This window comes from Acomys minous (genome assembly GCF_964271855.1).
Source record: "Acomys minous genome assembly, chromosome: 13".
NCBI lineage: Eukaryota > Metazoa > Chordata > Mammalia > Rodentia > Muridae > Acomys > Acomys minous.
In genome coordinates, this window is record NC_140495.1 from 8,290,434 (window position 1) to 8,308,339 (window position 17,906).

Genomic DNA, 17,906 nt, shown 5'->3' on the forward strand with positions numbered 1-17,906 from the left:
AAGCTCTCCTGTTATTCTCACACCCACCCCCTCCTAATCTGGGGCATGCCCGTCTCTTGACTCTCAGGGTCTTCACACTGTCTTAAGATCTGTTTCCTTCTAGTGGTCGCCCCCTTCCCACTCCCACATCTCTCTATTGTTTGAGACCCTGCCCCAGGATCGCACAGGGAAGCAGAGGGTTGCCTCCTCCCTCGGCTTTTGCCGCAAGCAGAGCCTGCCTGTCTCTCTACCTGCTATATCCCTGACCATGAACTTGTCAAGGTCGTAGACCAAGTTCTTTTGATGTTTGTCTCTCTTGTGGTTAATACATCTAGGCCTCAGTAAATGTTTACAGCTGCCCGCCTGGTAAGTCCTTTTCTTTTCCTTCAAAGGGCAAGTGGAAGGGCTATCAGCTGTCAAAAGCTGTTTAAATAATTAGTGTTTTTGCCGGTGAGAGGAGGAAAGGGATTGCAAGCTTTTATGAACTTGCCTTGTAAGGAAAGATACAGCAAGAAGGGGTTGCCTGGTTTTAAAGGTACCAACACATCATGAATTCCCACACGTGTATATTATATGGCCGAAACTGCCAAGTTAATTTTCAATATGCAGTGGGGCGTGTTGACTAATGAGATGTCATAGTCCTTGGAAAGCTGGATGGGAGGCAGGATTTTATCTGACAGAGCCACCTGAGGGCCAGGGGGGCTCTTCCTGAATTGTGGGCTCTACACAGCTGCTTGTGAACCCTTTGTTTGTTTTCAGTGCTGGGACTGTGACTCGGGGCTTTGAACCCACAAGGAAATGTTTACCACTGAGTAAGACCTCAAGCACATTTTGCTCAGTTGAAAACCCAGGCCCAGCATCCTCTGTTCTTTTTTTTTTTTTTTTTGGTCCCTCTGCAAGCCCTGTGGGTGTGCATCACAGGCTTTTCTGGTAAAGAGAAAGGAATGTTGCACACTGGACATTGACACCCGGTAGGTACAGAGTTAGGTGGGAGGCAACTGAGAAATACAGAGGTTGGACATTAGCAGTGGTGTCTCTGGATGGCCAGCATGCTCTTTTGTGGTTGAGAATCCTTTCAACTCCAGTCAGCTCGTTCACTCTACATCCCATGCTCATCACTTTCCTTGTGGCTCTGACATGACAGGTCATGGGAAGAAATATTCCACGAAGGAAACCCTGCCCACCATGACTTTAGAGTGTCTTAGGGTTTCTCTTGGTGTGAAGAGACTCCACAGCCAAAGTAACTATTATATAGGAAAACATTTCATTGGAGCTTACAAATCAGAGGTTAGTCCGTTATCACCATGACAGGAAGCATGGCAGCGTGCAGACAGACACGGTGCATGAGATGCAGCTGCTGAGATTTCTCTCAAACACACTCATTAAAATGATTTCAGAATCCACGGGGCTTTCCCTGTCTACCGTGATGTAGCCCACTCTAATCTCCCTTTGGGGTATTTGCTTTGCTAAACTTCCACTCAATTTATTTTTTTTCTCTCTCAATGGAGTTCTTTCCTTCAAGACTACAGGAGCCCAAGACACCATTCCCACAGTAACAGTATCAGATTGAGGTGTTCGCAGGTGTTTTCAAGTGACGCAATAGAATGCTGAGATGGTAATGTGCCTTCAGACCTGAGAGCATCAGTCATTTATCACGCAGCTGTGACTGTGAGCCCTGCGACCAGTTCACATTTTCTGAGGCTCACTGGGAGGCAGAGCTTCTAAGAACTCTTCCAGTTGTCTTGCACACAGCCTAGGTGGTTTTGCATGTGTGTGGTTTGATATGGCAAGCTCACGGGCTAGATGTAAACACTGTTTACCACTGTTGCACGTCATCACTTTCTACCGTGAGAAAAGCACCAGCAGGAGAGGCACTTCTCCGTGTCTTCGAGAGGCAGCCACACATGGAGTTAGCCACAGACCAATAGGCAGAGCACTGAATTCATCTCATCAAAAGAAAACAACACAACCCACTCATTACTCACCAAGCTGAGATTTTTCCAGAACTCTGGTCCTTCTTTCATCTCTCTGAGACTCGGTGGGATGTACCAAAAGCAAATATTGGTATATTCAGGCTGAGGATTAAAAAAAAATGTTTTATTACAATAAGAACCATCTTAGAATGTAATTAAACAAAGGTCCTTAAACACTACGCTAGTCTTTTAAGAGTCATCAAGTATGTATAACTTATAACATAGCCAAACTCTTGAAGAAGGTCTACATGAATTCTGACAATACCCTACTGAAGTTCAAGCCTAGAGTTTGGTTCTCTTTCCTCTACATAAAGGATGGGATCAGATTAGAAAATGGTCTCAAAATTCAACACTTACACACACACACACAGACACAGAGAGAGAGAGAGAGAGAGAGAGAGAGAGAGAGAGAGAGAGAGAGAGAGAAGAGAAGAGAAGAAAAAAGAGAGAGAGAGAGAAGAGAGAGAGAGAGAGAGAGAGAGAGAGAGAGAGATTATAACATAAACATAGCCACTGTCACATTGTCACATGACAAGCCTCTGTCTTTACTGAACCACAGCGTAAGACAGGCCATGACAACTATGACAAAGACCATCCCATGTCATGGCCGCAACCAGCATTGAGTATATTGTGGGCTGGATTCTCAAGTGAGATACAATGCCTCGTTCTCAGAAAGCATCGCAGATGGCATCCACCTTCTTCTCTGGATGCTCGGCACTAACAGCTCTTGAGATGCCTTTGATGCTTTTTCTCTACAGATGCAGTTTGTAGCCAGTAACCAATGCTTACAGTCCTACTAGTGCCCGGCTGTCTGCACTCCCACTCTGAAGTCTGCGGTACTTCAGAAAGAATAAACAGCTAGGGTCTCATATCTTAAGATCAAGACTGGGACCACATGGAGCTCTGCTGTCAGTGGATTCTAAATCATCACTGAGAGCCGAGGGATGCTCCCAGCTCGAGATAACTTCTTGATCCACTCGCCCTTTCATCTTTGAAATTTCTAACATTCTCATTGGATTTGACAAAGAAAAAGAGCTACAAATCTTTAAACTATAGAGTAGCTTTTTTTTTTAACAAAGGAAGTGCTGTGCAATTCAATTCAATTTCCACACACCTTTTATCACAAGACAATGTTTTATAATACAAATCTACAAGATTTACATTTGGACATCTTGTTTATACTAGATTTGGTTCCTTTAGATAAATTGTGCTGATCTTCTAAGTTCTTTGATCATTTAAAAAGAATATTTATAAAAGCACTAATTGGAAAGTGGAAGAAAATCATAGTTTGCGCTCTGTCATTTGCTTCTAGGAATCAATCTATAAATCATAGGCACCATCTCCAATACCACTGGTATCAGTTATAAATGCATTAGAGTTTAGCTTCAAGCCTACCCTTTTTTTGGTGCTCTACAATGCTGGTGGTGGGCCCTGTAAATATTTCCTTGTTGTTGCTTGATTCAATATTATATCTTGTCATCCGTGGGAGCTAGAGAAATGCTAAAGAAAGACGTGGCTCTTCCAGTGCACTATGTTCATTTCATGAGTCCCATGCAAAATATGAGTTGTTTTCAATGGCCCTGGGTGTCCAGAAACAAGTATTTATTGCTTTAAGGACATCTCAGCAAAATGGCAGTTTTCCTTCCTGGCATACTGCCCAGGCAGCCTTGGAGGGCGGGAGTTGTCACCAGCCAGGCACTTTGCTCCAGTGATTTGACAGGTGCCCTCTATGAGTAGTCTGCAGCTGCTTCCAAGTTATGGCCTCTCCAGGAAGATGGCTTCCCTTAGGACACATAATATAGATTTCTAGTGAGTCTTGTCAAGGCAGCATCTCGGTGAACTCTGCCTTCCTGTCAGCCACATTCACGCTCTTTCCAAGGGGATCTGTCTCTCAGTTGTCGTCGTAGAGTGGCCTCTTCCTCCTATGCTCCATCTGAGTTCTAGAAGGTGTGATGGCTCTCTATAGGCCAGCTATACCTGTAGACTTTTAGGAAACTGTTTAATTCCTATAAGATCACCTTTCATGCCCCAGGTCTCTGTTCATCAGTGTATGTATGTGTGTGTGTGTGTATGTCTGTCTGTCTGTCTGTATGTATGTATGTATGTATGCCCCATGAGTATAAATATAGATACATGCATGTACTTATATGTGTGCATACACTGCTATATCTATGTATCATATCTACCTATCTATCCACCATCTATATATCTACCTTTCCATCTGTTTATATATTTTATATATTAGAAAGACATTTTATATCTTTCTCAAGTTGCTGGGCCACTTGGGTTTTTCCTTTCGAATGGGTCCTACCACGTCACCAATTTTTATTCATTGTTACTTGGCTGAAGTACTATAAAACATGTCACAACAGCTTCATCTGTGTGGCAGGCCATGTAAGGCTCAAGTCAGGCCCTAGGATAGTCAAGTCTGTTTCCTTGTGCAACTTTCTATCTTTCAGTTATTGGGATAATTGTGGTAGTAACATTTTCTGCGGCCTCCTTTCCTCAAGCACTGGCTCCTTGAAGTGACAGGTGACAAGGTGTCACTTCACTGGGGGATGCTTGAACCTCCATTTGGTGGCATAAACTCACTGTAGTCATTTCCAAAACAAGTGAGTAGAGAAATGTCTTTGGATGTTCACTAACAACAGCATCCTTGAGTTTTCTCCTATTTTGTTCCCTCTGCAGCTTTTGTCTCCTGGTGCCACGACTTTCCCTATGAGCCTCGAGGCACTAACGGCGGCCTTCAGAGCAGAATCATGCAGATACCACTTATTTTTAATCTCTTTCATATATGAAAGCATGGCCTCTGAGCACCGTAGGAGCACGCTCAGCCCAGAGTCTCTACAAACCACAGCATTCTGAAGGCTCCAAAAGGGAGTGGCCATGCAGTGAAGAGTAGAGGGAAAACAGTAGCAATGAGTACGTTGTCACAATCTTTTAAGGGCTGTTAATGATAGCCTTCCATTATACTCTGGTTCTCAAGAAAAATAATAGACGCTTTGTTACAAGTAGTAGGGAAGGCCGCAGACAGCTAAATTAGCAGTCGCCAATAGTTACTGTTAAATTGCTGTAAAACTAGGTTATATATGCTTTTACACTATCTTTTGATCAGAATAACAGTAAGGAATAAATAACAGTAAAGAAGGTAGCATGATGTATTTTATTAAGTAAATGCAGACTCTAAAGCACATATTAAAATAATCAATTATGTAAATATAGAACGAAGGAGAAGCTGATAAGGCAGATTTTTATATCATATTTGTAGGTTATAAAAACAAGATTGCAGTACTGAAAACTGTTTAAAGATGGAACCACAGATAAGGCCCAGGTTATAGAATCACAATATCGGAATTCCAGACTCACTAGGTTTTGTGTGTGTGTGTGTGTGTGTGTGTGTGTGTGTGTGTGTGTGTAGACCAGAGGTTAATTTCCTTTCCCCGATACTTTACACTCCTTATTTGAGACAGGGTTTCTCACCGATCTGGAATTTTCCAAGCAGGCCAGGCTGTCTTGGCCAACAAACCCTAGAGATCCCTCTACATACACCTACCTAGTGCTGGCACTGTAAGAGTGGGCCACAAAGTTAACTTTTAAATGGATATTAAAAGCCAAGCTCAGATCCCTTTGCTTACAGAGTAAGCATATTAATGACGGAGCCATTTTCCCATCGCCTCACCAGGTCTTGGCTTCTACAAATGCCACATGTTCTGGGCCTCTGATTACTACACTGTAACGTGGAGATGGAAGTCTGCATAGAGGCTCAGTTGGATGAGCAAAAAGAGAATTTATTTCCAGTGGTTGGTAGCATATCTGCCATAGGGCAGGCACTCTCTGAGGTTAATGACTATTCCTTGGGGCTGACCTAGAGGAAGGAGATATCCTTTTCAAGTGGATGTACAGCCTCATTAAAAATCTGCACTAGCTGAAACAAATCACTATGAACATTTCTGGATATCATATTTGAAAGGAAGTCCTAAGATGTATAGAGTGCCTGAAAGAAGGCCAATCAACTTGCTCAGCACCAGAAGCAGAATTTATATGTTGTAGAAACCAAAGGAAAATTAGAATGAGAAAATCACGTAAGTCCTATGCCCGTACCCAGAGACCCAGAGACTCATAAGAAAGTGAGGTGAGATGGCTAATCGGCAATGAGTGAGTGTTATCAAAAGAGAGATTTCTCACAGCGTAAGAAATGGATAACGCATCAGTGGACACCAGTGTCTTCAGAGGACTGACAGATAGAAGGCATGAACAGAGGGCAGAGTTTAATGGAGAGACGTTAAGCTCTGCTTTGCAGTGAGATTCTCCATATGCCATGCTTTGGGGGGAGGGGAGAGGCATCTCAGCTCCATTTCAGAGGCAGTGTGGAGTCACACTAGAGCGACAGCCTAGCTATAACTTAGATGCCTGGAGAGCCATTCAGGCTGTCATGCAGAGAGATGGGCTACAGGGGGTTTAGAGAGAAATGGAAGACAGTGCCAATTTGAGAAGTGACTGACTCTGAACCAAGACAGAGAGGAGAAGACTAAGTGGGTAAGCAGAGAGGAAAGGAGACGGGGAAAGGCGCCAAGAGTTTTGCTTGGAAAGATCATGGTTCTGATAACCCAAGGAAGAATGTGAACTTGCAGTAAGAAAAATGGCTACACCTCAGCTTCCGGAATGCCAAGTCAGAGGTGAAGTGCATGTGGAGTCTAAGGGAAACTGTGGCATAACCAAACACAAAAGTCAAGGGTGGAGCCAAATAATAACGCATCTCAAATCCAGATGATAGAGCCTTTGGGGAGGCTGTGCTGACAGAATAAAGGACTGAGGACAAAAGACTAGAAAAGATGGGGGTTGGGGACTTAGCTCAGTCATAGAGAGCTTGCCTAGCAAGCGCAAGGCCCCGAGTTCGGTCCTCAGCTCTGGGGGGCAACAGGGGGAGAAGAGACTAGAAAAGAAAATCCAAATGGCATTAGACATAGAGGACCCTGCACCAAAGCTGAGAAGAAAAAGCCAAGGAAACCACGGCAAGTGAGAACTTCAAGATGGAGTAGCTAACTGTAAACTATAGAAAGAGGTCTAAGAGGCTTAAAGGAGACGTGTCAGATTTTAACAATTAAAGATGTCATCATGATCACAACAAGCTCTGTGAGATGAGTTATGTAAGGTAGACCACAGGTTCTAGGTACACATGGGGAGCAAGCGCCCATAGCTAGAATGTGAGCGTTCCGCGCTATCTGGAAGAGGAAGAACCTGTGGGCTCTCCATAGCAGGAAGCTGTTTAAGGACAATCTGATGCCCTGTCACACAGGCTCTCCTGTGAGACTTCCTGCCATGCACAGGAGGTCGACAAGATGTCCTTCGTGCCTCCAAAAGTCTATGAATCCCAATGACACATCCTAATGTAGAATTCAAGAAGAAGAAGAAGAAGAAGGAAAAAAACCCCACAAAACAAAAAGGTGAATAATTCAGACTCACCCACGAGACTGAAATGAGAAATGTGAAGGGAGTCTACAAAGGAGTATACCTCTAGGAAAATAGCTATCAGGTCTCAGATCTAACACAGGAAAAGGCAGAGCTGCAGTTTCCAGGGGGAGTATGAATAATGCAGAATTCATTTGAAATGATAACTTTCAATCATCTTCAAGAAGATAGACATTACTTTAGCTCTTTTCAGGGAAAGACGTTCAAGTGCTGGATGCTCTGCTTTTCAAACATTATTCTCTCTCTCTCTCTCTCTCTCTCTCTCTCTCTCTCTCTCTCTCTCTCTCTCTCTCTCTCTGTGTGTGTGTGTGTGTGTGTCTCTCTCTGTGTCTCTCTCTGTGTCTCTGTCTCTCTCTGTCTGTTTCTCCATCTCCCTCCCTTCCTCCCTCCCTCCCTCATTTCCTCCTTTCTGTCTCTCCATTTTTTTTTATTAACTTAGCATTTACATGTGAAATCCAAGGTCTAATTCTACTTTATTTCTTGGAAAAAAAAATAAAAGGAGGCAACTGTAAATCAAACACTGAGTCCTTCATTAAGGCTGGGCTGTAGCCCAATGGGCTGACATGTGCTGTGCCTGTGGGCTCTGTTTCAATTCTCAGAGCCAGTAATGAAGACAAAAAGGCTTCCACAGAGAAAACAATACTCATGGGTTTGAAGAGATGGGTCAGCTGTTGAGAGCACATATTGCTCTTGGAGAGGATCTGAGTTCAACTTCCATCATCTACTCCAGGGAGCTCATAAACACTTGTAATACCAGGAGATCTAACACCCTCTCCTGGCCTCTGTGGGTACTACACTCAGGGGCTCATACTCACATATGGACACACACACAAGATAGAATTAAAAAATACAAATAAGTAATCTTAAAAAAACATACCTAGAGGGGCTGGAGAGATGGCTCAGTGGTTAAGAGCACTGACTGCTCTTCCAGAGGTCATGAGTTCAATTCCCAGCAACCACACAGTGACTTACAACCATCTATAATGTGATCTGATGCCCTTTTCAGCACTGTATGCATAATAATAAATATTTTTAAAAAACATACCTAGAGGCAAAGCCTGCCTAACAATTAAAGCTTACCTGTCCTTACAACAGTATGACTGTAATTCCCCAAAGATGGTCCTTAAGAGGCCCACCCTTCCTTTCCACGGCCTTTAGGAAGAAATTGAACATGTCATCTTTTTCCCCTCAGCACTTTCACTCTCATCTTTATAAAAACAGACAAACAAACAAACAAAATCCCATCATGTAGTTTCAAAATACAGTGGGTTTTTGTTGTTGTTGTTGTTGTTGTTGTTGTTTTATTTTGCTTTTTTAAAAAAATGAATACTGTATAAATAAAGCAACTCAAATTTAGGGAAATAAAGAGTGAACTCAGCTTGCTAGTTCTCCTCTGTGTGTATAGATGCTCATAAGATATGGAGCCAGCCAAGAGTTCCACCAACGTGGGAATGGCTAAAGAAGACTGGATGCATTTGCTCATCTGTAAAGAACAAAGCAACGTTTGCAGGAAAAGTAGGTGGGACTAGAGACCAGTTTGTTAAGTGAATGAGGTGTTTAGTGTTCTATTGTCTACCTGACACAAACTACAGTCCTCTGGGAAGAAGGAACCTCAGTTGTAAGCGTGCCTCTGTTCCGCTGCGCTCTCTCTCTCTCTCTCTCTCTCTCTCTCTCTCTCTCTCTCTCTCTCTCTCTCTCTCTCTCTGTGTGTGTGTGTGTGTGTGTGTCTGTGTCTGTGTGTGTCTGTGTGTGTTGGCATTGTTTTAATAATGATGATATGGGAGTACCCAGCCCACGGTGGGTAGCTCAACACCTAGACAGATGGTCATGAGTTAAATTAGAAAGCAGGCTGAGTAAGCCCGGAAAGGAAGCCATCAAGCCCCATTCCTCCGTGGCCTCTGCATTAGTTCCTGCCTCTAGGAACACGCCTTGTCTTACCTCAATGATAGGGTGGAACCTATAAGCAAGGATAAGCCCTTCCCTTCTCAGGCTGCTTCTGTCAGTGTTTTATTACCACAACAGAGAAGCAAGCTGGCCCAGTGAAGCAATCACTCTCCACCACGCTTGTCTCCTGTTTGTCTGTTTTTATGTGGGTTGTTGGATATTATTAAGCTCAGAGCCTCAGGCTGGGAAGGCAAGCCCTCTACCAACTGAGAGAGCTCCCTGTGCTAATTTCAGGATTTCATCGCGGTTATATCATCTCTCCGTTACAGCAATTGCCACGTCGATAAGCTTTATTTATACCTGTTCTGGAGTATGTCTCCCCAACATGTTTCCTTTCTGAAGGCTTTGAGCTACCTGGTGCTTCCCACAAGTCCCTTTCACTTCCCGTTAAGAGTATTAGCACAGAGTGGGGACCTCTCTTGTCTTGAATAGCTCTGGAGGCTGGAATTGCTGGCACACACTGGAGTCCATGCATCTTGCTGACTAAATGATTGGCGCAGACTGTCTAGACTCCTTCTATGCAGTACAAGTTCCTACAGTGGAATCTCTAAGTGGTTTTACATCAGGTTAAAGATTACAGTGAGGTTTAACAGGATTTAAAATAACCTTGACCTCCACAGTTCTTAAAAGTCAGAATGAAATGAAGGGCTGGAGAGATGGCTCAGTGCTTAAGCGCACGTACATACATAGTGTTCCTGCAGAGGGCCTGAGTTCAGCTCCATCACACACACCAGGCATGCCACAACAGCGTGTACCTCCAGCTCCATGTGATCTGACACCATCTTCTGGCCTCCCAGGCAACTGCACTCGTGTGCATCTATCTCTCACATCTCTGTGGGGCACTATTTTATGGGTGATTGATGTGGGAGGGCCCAGACCACTAGGGGTAGTCCAACCCTTAGGTTGTGTGAGGTCATGAATTGTATAAGAAAGCAGGAATACACACACACACACACACACACACACACACACACACACACACACACACACTCCAAATGAAACTGGGCTCCTGGGCTGGGGAGATGCACCATGGGTAAATGTAGTTGCTCAGCAAGCACGAGGACATGAGTTGGGATTCCCATCACCCAGGTAAAGAGCCAGTCATGGCACAGCGTGCCTGTGACCTCAGCAGTGAGTGACAGAAGCAGGCCGACTCTGAGAGCTTGAAGAACGGTCAGTCTGGCTGAAAAGACAAGCTGCTGGTCCAGTGAGAGACTCCATTGCAATAAGGTGGTGCGATAGGGAGAAAGCTACCTGATGTGTTGCCCTGGCCTTCCACATGCATGTGTATACACTCATGTATATGTCTCTCTGTCTCTGTCTCTCTGTCTGTCTCTCTGTCTCTCTGTCTGTCTCTGTCTCTCTGTCTCTCTCTCTGTCTCTCTCTCTGTCTGTCTGTCTGTCTGTCTCTGTCTCTGTCTCTGTCTCTGTCTCTGTCTCTGTCTCTGTCTCTGTCTCTGTCTCTCTCTCTCTCTCTCTCTCTCTCTCTCTCTCTCTCTCTCACACACACACACACACACACACACACACACACACACACACACACACACACACCAGAGAGAAGGGGCTTACATTTCCTTACTTGACATTTTAATAAAATTATTCATTTTCAAAACCACCTGACGTCTTATACAGAGCAAGAGACCCAATATCTACAATGAAGCATTGTCTTTCCCATTGCTCCAATCTCATACACGCTCATTATTTCATAAGAATGAGCACGCGTGCATGGTTTCTACACCCGTAGCTGGTCTTGTACACAAAGGCACAGTTTCACAACACAGTCACGATGCCATGTCTGCAGCAAGAAAGAGGTCATAATTTATTCAGTATTATCTCTGCTAATTATTATTGAGCATTTTAATTTTCAACACTTAAAGGCAAGTACATTCTCTGTGAATCCAACCAAGGAAAAAATGTTCACCAGTACAGTAAATTAAGATAATGGACTGTAGGAATTAAGCTAACGACTTGTTTCTTAGCCTGCAACACAAAAACCAACATAATACAACCAATTAGAAAATGGCTGCCTTCATCCCTGTTGGCTGACAAGATCAGAAGCGCAATCCCACAGTCACTTACTTCCATCAGTAACTTGAATCCGTCTCTTTTCTTGATTTCATCTACCAGGTACCTAAAATGAAAACAATGTTATTTAAAGATAACAATATTGATAATGTGCAATCCCCAAATATGGTGACCTCGACTTCCACACACCAAAGCATGGTTTCTGGTGCAGAGCTGAGGCTGGGATCCATGAGGCATAGGCAGAGCTATACAGGGGGACAGATGCCTATGAAGACATCTTAAGGACCACACTCGGGGCCTGCCTTGGAGGACACATCTTGTTTAGGAGATGAAGTCAATCTCACATTCGAACACCAGCTTTAACTCTGGCATAAAAAGTCGGGGTGAGCCACCCATGTCACATCCAACTTCCTTTATATTTTTCAGTGCTTTGCCTGCATATATGTGTGTACCACATGCATGAAGTTCCTCTGGATTCCAGTGGAGAGTTTCAGATCTCCTCTAACTGGAGTTAGGGATGTCTGTGCGAAGCCATGTGGGCGCTGGAAACTGAACCTGTGTTGTGTGAATGTGCCCCTAACCACTGAGCCCCTCCAGCCCCATTCATATCCATCTTCCTGACAAGGAGCATTGTTGATGTGTCACTTTTGCTTGGATTTTAAATTTCAGATCAAAGAGTATAAACTGATCATTTTCATGGCTAGATCAGAGTGGGGAAGAAGCGGTGGTCAGTATCCTGTCACAGGTAAGGGGGTGCGGATACAGCCAGGATGTCTATGGTGGCCTATTGAGTATAAAAAGCATCATTTCATCATAAGCAAAGGTCACAGATACACAGGATTTAGGAGGTGATTGGAGCAGGAATATGCTGGCACTAGACAGAGTGAGTAACACTTCCTGACTCTTCTCCCATGGCTTGGTATTTACCTCCCTGCAAACAGGGACGTCTTATAAGGTCTATTCCTAGGTAAAGAGCTACAGGCACTCAATGGCTACTCAGAGAGGTAGAAGCTGTTTTCTATAGGGAGTACCTCCTGATAGGTTATCCAAGCCCAAGTAGTCATCCCTGAACACATGTACACACAAGAAATGAGAAACAGACTCTGTGTGTGTGTGTGTGTGTGTGTGTGTGTGTGTGTGTGTGTGTGTGTGTGTAAAATTATTGTAAAACACTAACTGAAGAAAGGGGATTATCTTTGAAAGGGGGATGCAGGAGGGAGTTCAAAGGGTAGAAATAATGGAAATATCATAGTCATATATGAAATTCTCATAAGAATAAAAGGTATAAATGTAGAAACTTTAAATATTTGACCTTGAAAACAACTGACTTGATCCTGAACCTTTAAAAGCTCAGAATGTTTGAGCCAGTGTTTCAACTTTGGGGGTCAAATGTATATTGGGAAATGTATAACACTTTTGGAAAGAAAAGTGTTTGCCAGATAATTATTATACTCTATTCTATAACAAAAAGGAGGTGGAAAGAAAGAGGAAACAGGGAAGGAAACACCAACCACACTCACCATGGAGAACTGGCTTAAGTGCTTATGCCCTTACCGTGTAACCGTGGCAACACGGCCACGATATTAAATTCTATAGACTCAATTCCTTGTTGGGAACCTCTCCCCTTAACAAAACTTATATGCTTGAATCTCATTTGATTACTTCAAAGACCAGACTACTGCAGCATTTTTTTCCCTAGTCTGGAATTGTGACAAGTGAGAAAAACCATAGAAACCATATTTTCATTTTGGTTTTTAATCATCATATTACTTGCTATAGACCATGCTAAAATGTGGACACAAAGTGCTAGTTTAATAAAATCTGTTCTTTTTCTCCTGTCCAATTTTACTTATGTAGCTTTTAACTGAAGATATAATATTGATCCTCACATATAGATAATTATTTTTAAATATAATTTTTGCAAAAATTCTATCATTATTACCTAGTCATATGAATCTTTTATTTGGAACAACTATGTTGTCTGCACACAGAGAGTCACAAAAATGATTGACAGTCTAAAAGCATATTCACATCCTTGAATACTGTCTTCAGGACATGGTATAAAGTAGCTGTTAAGTGTTGGAACATTTGGCGCACAGCAAAAGGTGATTCCAGTCATTAGTAAGTATCAGAAAAGGTGTTTGAAATCAGTGGCAATCAAAGAAATTCTAATAAAAACCCTGTTACTGAACTGTGTTCCCCACATGATGGTGGATACAGGCACCCATGGTGCAGGAGTAGGGAGTACATGGGAGAAAGACGGAAGGCTGCCGTATGGCCATTCTTTCTGATTAAACAAACCATATTAATGATTCGGCTAGAAAAAATTAATTATATGAATGCACAAAAATACATATTGTGTTTGTACAAATATGTTATAGTTACATCCCTTTGCATGTCATTTCTACATAGTTATCAGAAACAACTTAGCAATACAGAGATCAGAGTTTGAACGATTAAAGTGTTCTGAGTGTCTCAGTTGTGTGGCGCACCTGTTAAAATGAGCGGACTCTAGCTCGGTCACTCACGCCCTCTGCTGTACATGGCACATCTGTGATGCTCCAGAGCAAAGCGCTGAGAAACACAGATAATTTGACTCCGTTTTTCATCATTGTTTTATAAGAAACAAAGCCCAAGTGAGGGCTGGAGAGATGGATGGCTCAATGGTTAAGAGCATTTGCTGAGTAATCGCGAAGACATGAATTCAGATCCCAGGACCCATGTAAGATGACAGGTGTGATCCTGCACAGGACTTCCTCCTCATCTTCAACAAAGCCAGAGGCAGGAGGATGGCTATGGCTGGCTGGCTGAGAAACTGATGGCTCAGTGTTCAGAGAAAATGCTGCCTCCAAGTTATGGGGCAGGGAGAGGGTCATGGGGAGGGCACCCAATGCTCTTTTCTGATATCCCTGAGCACTCACAGGAATATGCACTCCTCCAACACATATGTTCACATACTCAGAGACATATACACATAAATGAATAAATCCATCTCTTCAAAGTAAGAGAATATCCCCATGGAGATGCAGGCATGGAGTAACATGTTAAGCGAGGCATCACACACTGTGGAAGACTGTGTACTTGAAAGAGGGAGAAAGTGGGCACCATAGGTTTGGGAGCCATTATGTTCATTTGATGCCTTTGCAGAGTTTCATAGGAGCAGTTTCATGCCTTGCTTCTGAAAAGGAACTTGAAAGAAAGATGTAAGCTCAGTGGAGAGCAGACATAACTTCTACCTAGACCAGGGAATATTTGAGAACCATTCTTTATCTCCGTCCCCAAGACAAAAATGTAAGCCACCTGCTACACTCAGAACTATCATTACCCTAACCTCCAATGTCCCGAGACTCTAGCCAAGGCTTTGCCTACCAGGAAACTTGATTATTCCAGGTTAAAAATTGATAATGGGATTCTGGTCAACCTTGTGACTCCGGGCAAATCATGTCTGGTCCCTGAGCTTGCCTCAGTTTCCTCCTGCATGTAATGGGGATGAGGATACAGACTGGGAAACCCCTTGCCTGACCTTGTTACTGTTTGGCACTTACTCTTGCTATATGTGTTTTCTATTTTAAAAACTCCCATCACAGTGGCTGAAGCTGCCTTCTGAAACCAAGCCAAGTCATCTCAGTTACGTTCTGCCTGTACAGCTGCCCTGTCTGGGGCTGAGTGTTCAATAATCCCATGTTCTTGGCACTCCTCTGTCATGCCACCAAGGTTCAGAGAACACCACGGAAGAGGGGAGGGAAGAGTTGAATGGCTGGAGTGTTGTGGAGTGCCTTCTATGCGTGACATGGCCACCGCACTGATGAACTCACAGCAGCTGTAATCACCTGCACACAAGGTGCCTATCAACATGAGGGGTGAGAGCAGTTAATGCTTGCTGGGCGAAGAACAAGAGACATTTTCTTCAGTGGTGTAGCCATGGGTATGTTGCCTATACTCCTATGTATAATCCCACTAACTAAATGTACTGGTTCAGCAAACAAACAAAGGAAGTGAAAATAGACAGGGGGAGTAACTAGAAAGAGAAAGGGAACTAGTGAAAGTGGGGAGGAGACAAGAGAGGCCAATCAGGACAGAATATGACCAAGATGTATTATGAAAGTGTTATAATAAACTCTATTAAGTATAATTGGCATATACTAATTAAAAAGCTTAAAAGAAAACTTGTGGTTTTGTTAACCATGTAGAGCAGGTCTTATGTTGGAGAAAACGATCACCCCGAAGTCCGTTCAGAGTCTGTAGTGCTGTGGTCTAGCTGAGCCTGGGGAGTGAGCCGCCATCACAACAAAAGCGGCGCCTAACAGCAGCAGTGCTGTCAAATATGAACCCTGGTGTCCCTGCCTAATGCTATTCCCATAAGAAAGCGCTCCGCAGTCAAAGTGCTTTGAGCACGGCTAGGTGTAATGAGCTGATGCGCCGAGCCACAAGAAGCAGCTCGATGCCGGCATTAACTTACTCTGCCCTCTCACTTGCCGAGGTGGTTGGAGGACAACATGATGTTAAGTGCCCATGAGGCACTGCTGCCTCGTGTTAGCCAGTGCACGCCAAGTGTGAGAAAGGAGTCTCGCCATGCTCACAGGCAGCCATTGTGGCAGCGTGCATCCCCCGTCAGTGTCCCCAGAAGGGATGGGCAGAGATAGAGCAATGGCCTTCTTTCTCTTCATGCACCTGCCTCTCCCTATGTAGCAACTCTCTCTTTTCCTAAGGCCGTAAGGAAGCCTTCCTGCGTCTTATTGGCTGAGTCACAGACCCAAATCTGCACTAACTGTTGACGTCAAGCTCCTCCTGGCAAGAACCAAGAGAGAGCAGATACTGGGCAAGCTCTCATCAGCTTCTCTGACTGGTGGTAGCCGAGTGAGGAAGGTCTTTAGTTGCAAACCTTTCCAGAGCCTTCTCCATCCTGATAGGCCTTGAACTCTCCAGGGCAAGGGTAGAGGGGTACTAATTTCCTAAGCAGGTCAGACTGTGGCAACAGCATTTTCTCCCGGCAAGCCAACTGGCAGTCTCTTACACGCCAACTAACTCACAGAACCTGGCTCAGAAACAATCATTTAGAAACACATCTAGTTTCTGGCTATTACAAATGTAGCTGAGCAAATGCCCTTGCTGTATGGCGGAGCATCTTTCAGGTGTACGCCCAGGAGTGCTATAGCTGGGTCTTGAGGTGGAGCTATTCCCAATTTTTTTTTTTTTGAGAAAGCTCTGGATTGATTTCCAAAGTGTTTGTACAAATTTGCAGCATTCAAGAACCACGCATAGACTAGATCTAGGCCCCCTACACATACGTAGCTGACGGGCAGCTCAGGCTTCGTGTGGGTCCCCTAGTAAGGGGAGCAGGGACTGTCTCCGACATAGACTCTGTTGCCTGCTTTTTGATCACTTCCCCCTCGCAGGGCTGCCTCACCCTGCCTCACCAGGGAAGAGGATGTGCTCAGTCCTGACGCAACCTGATGTGCTGGAGTGGATTGGGGGAGGAGGAGTAGGAGAGAGGGGATGGGGGAAGAGGGAGGGTGGAACTGGGAGGAGAGGAGGGAGGGAGCTACCTGTGATCAGGATGTAAAGTGAATGAATGAATGAATGAATGAACAAATGAACGAATGAATAAATGAAAGGAAACTTTAAAAAATCACTTTTATTAGGAACCTGGATCTTTTTCATACATAAAATGGGATGTCAGAAGAGAATCCAAATTAAGTGCTGGGTCACTTCTGTCTGCATTTATGCAGATAACTTGATTTACTATCTACAATTTTTAAATATATCAAAGGGACCTTAAAATAAAAGTATGTTTTTATTTTTTTAGAAAGCCTATAACAAATAGAAGACGCCAGATAAGAAATAAACACACAGTTTGGAGCAGATTCCTTGCTATACAAGTAAGTATACTTCAAAAGTAACCCTAATTCCAATAAATCCATTCTTTTGCCTCCCAGGAAGTTTGGTATAGGAGACTGAGGAGAAAAGTACATACATCAACAAAAGTACATACACCTCAAAGTGTACTGGGGAAAAGCTTACATTAGAATCCCAGCTTCATGCTGAGGTGTACACTAGCCAGCATCTTACTCAGAATGTTGCTCATTTAGTGGCAGCACCCTCTCCTAACCCTGCAGACCTTCCACTCTCCCAGCTGTGACATCCACATGTTCAGCTCTGAGGCTGGAGAGGTGGCTCAGCAGTTTAGAGCAGTTGCTCCTTGTCAGAGATTCCAGGTTCAGCCCCCTTACCCATATGGTACCTCACAGCTGCCTGCAACCGCAGCGCCAGGGAATCTAACGCCCTCTTCTGGACTTTGGGGGTTCACAACTACCTATAGCCTCAGTTCCAGGGGATTCAACACCTTCCTCTGGCCTCTGTAGACACCAGGCATAGATACACTGCACATTCATACATGCAGGCAAAACGCTCAGACGCAGAATGTAAACATGAATCCGTCTTCCATGCTAGGATTTCATGTGTTCTGGCAAGCCATTATTTTCTTCCTGGAAATAACCACTCCAGCCTCATCCT

The 17,906-nt window shown here is 43.9% G+C and overlaps 1 protein-coding gene across 1 annotated transcript in view; it reads right to left on the reverse strand.

Annotated features, from left to right (window-relative positions):
* The window catches only part of GADL1 (glutamate decarboxylase like 1), a 172,169-nt gene that overhangs the window by 42,388 nt on the left and 111,875 nt on the right, over positions 1-17,906 (reverse strand). Inside the window, exons 13-14 of the mRNA XM_084751879.1 lie at positions 11,448-11,499; positions 1,965-2,054 (exon numbers count right to left, since the gene is read on the reverse strand). Of these exons, the coding sequence (XP_084608005.1) occupies positions 1,965-2,054; positions 11,448-11,499 (142 nt within the window). The remainder of the gene's footprint in view (positions 1-1,964; positions 2,055-11,447; positions 11,500-17,906) is intronic.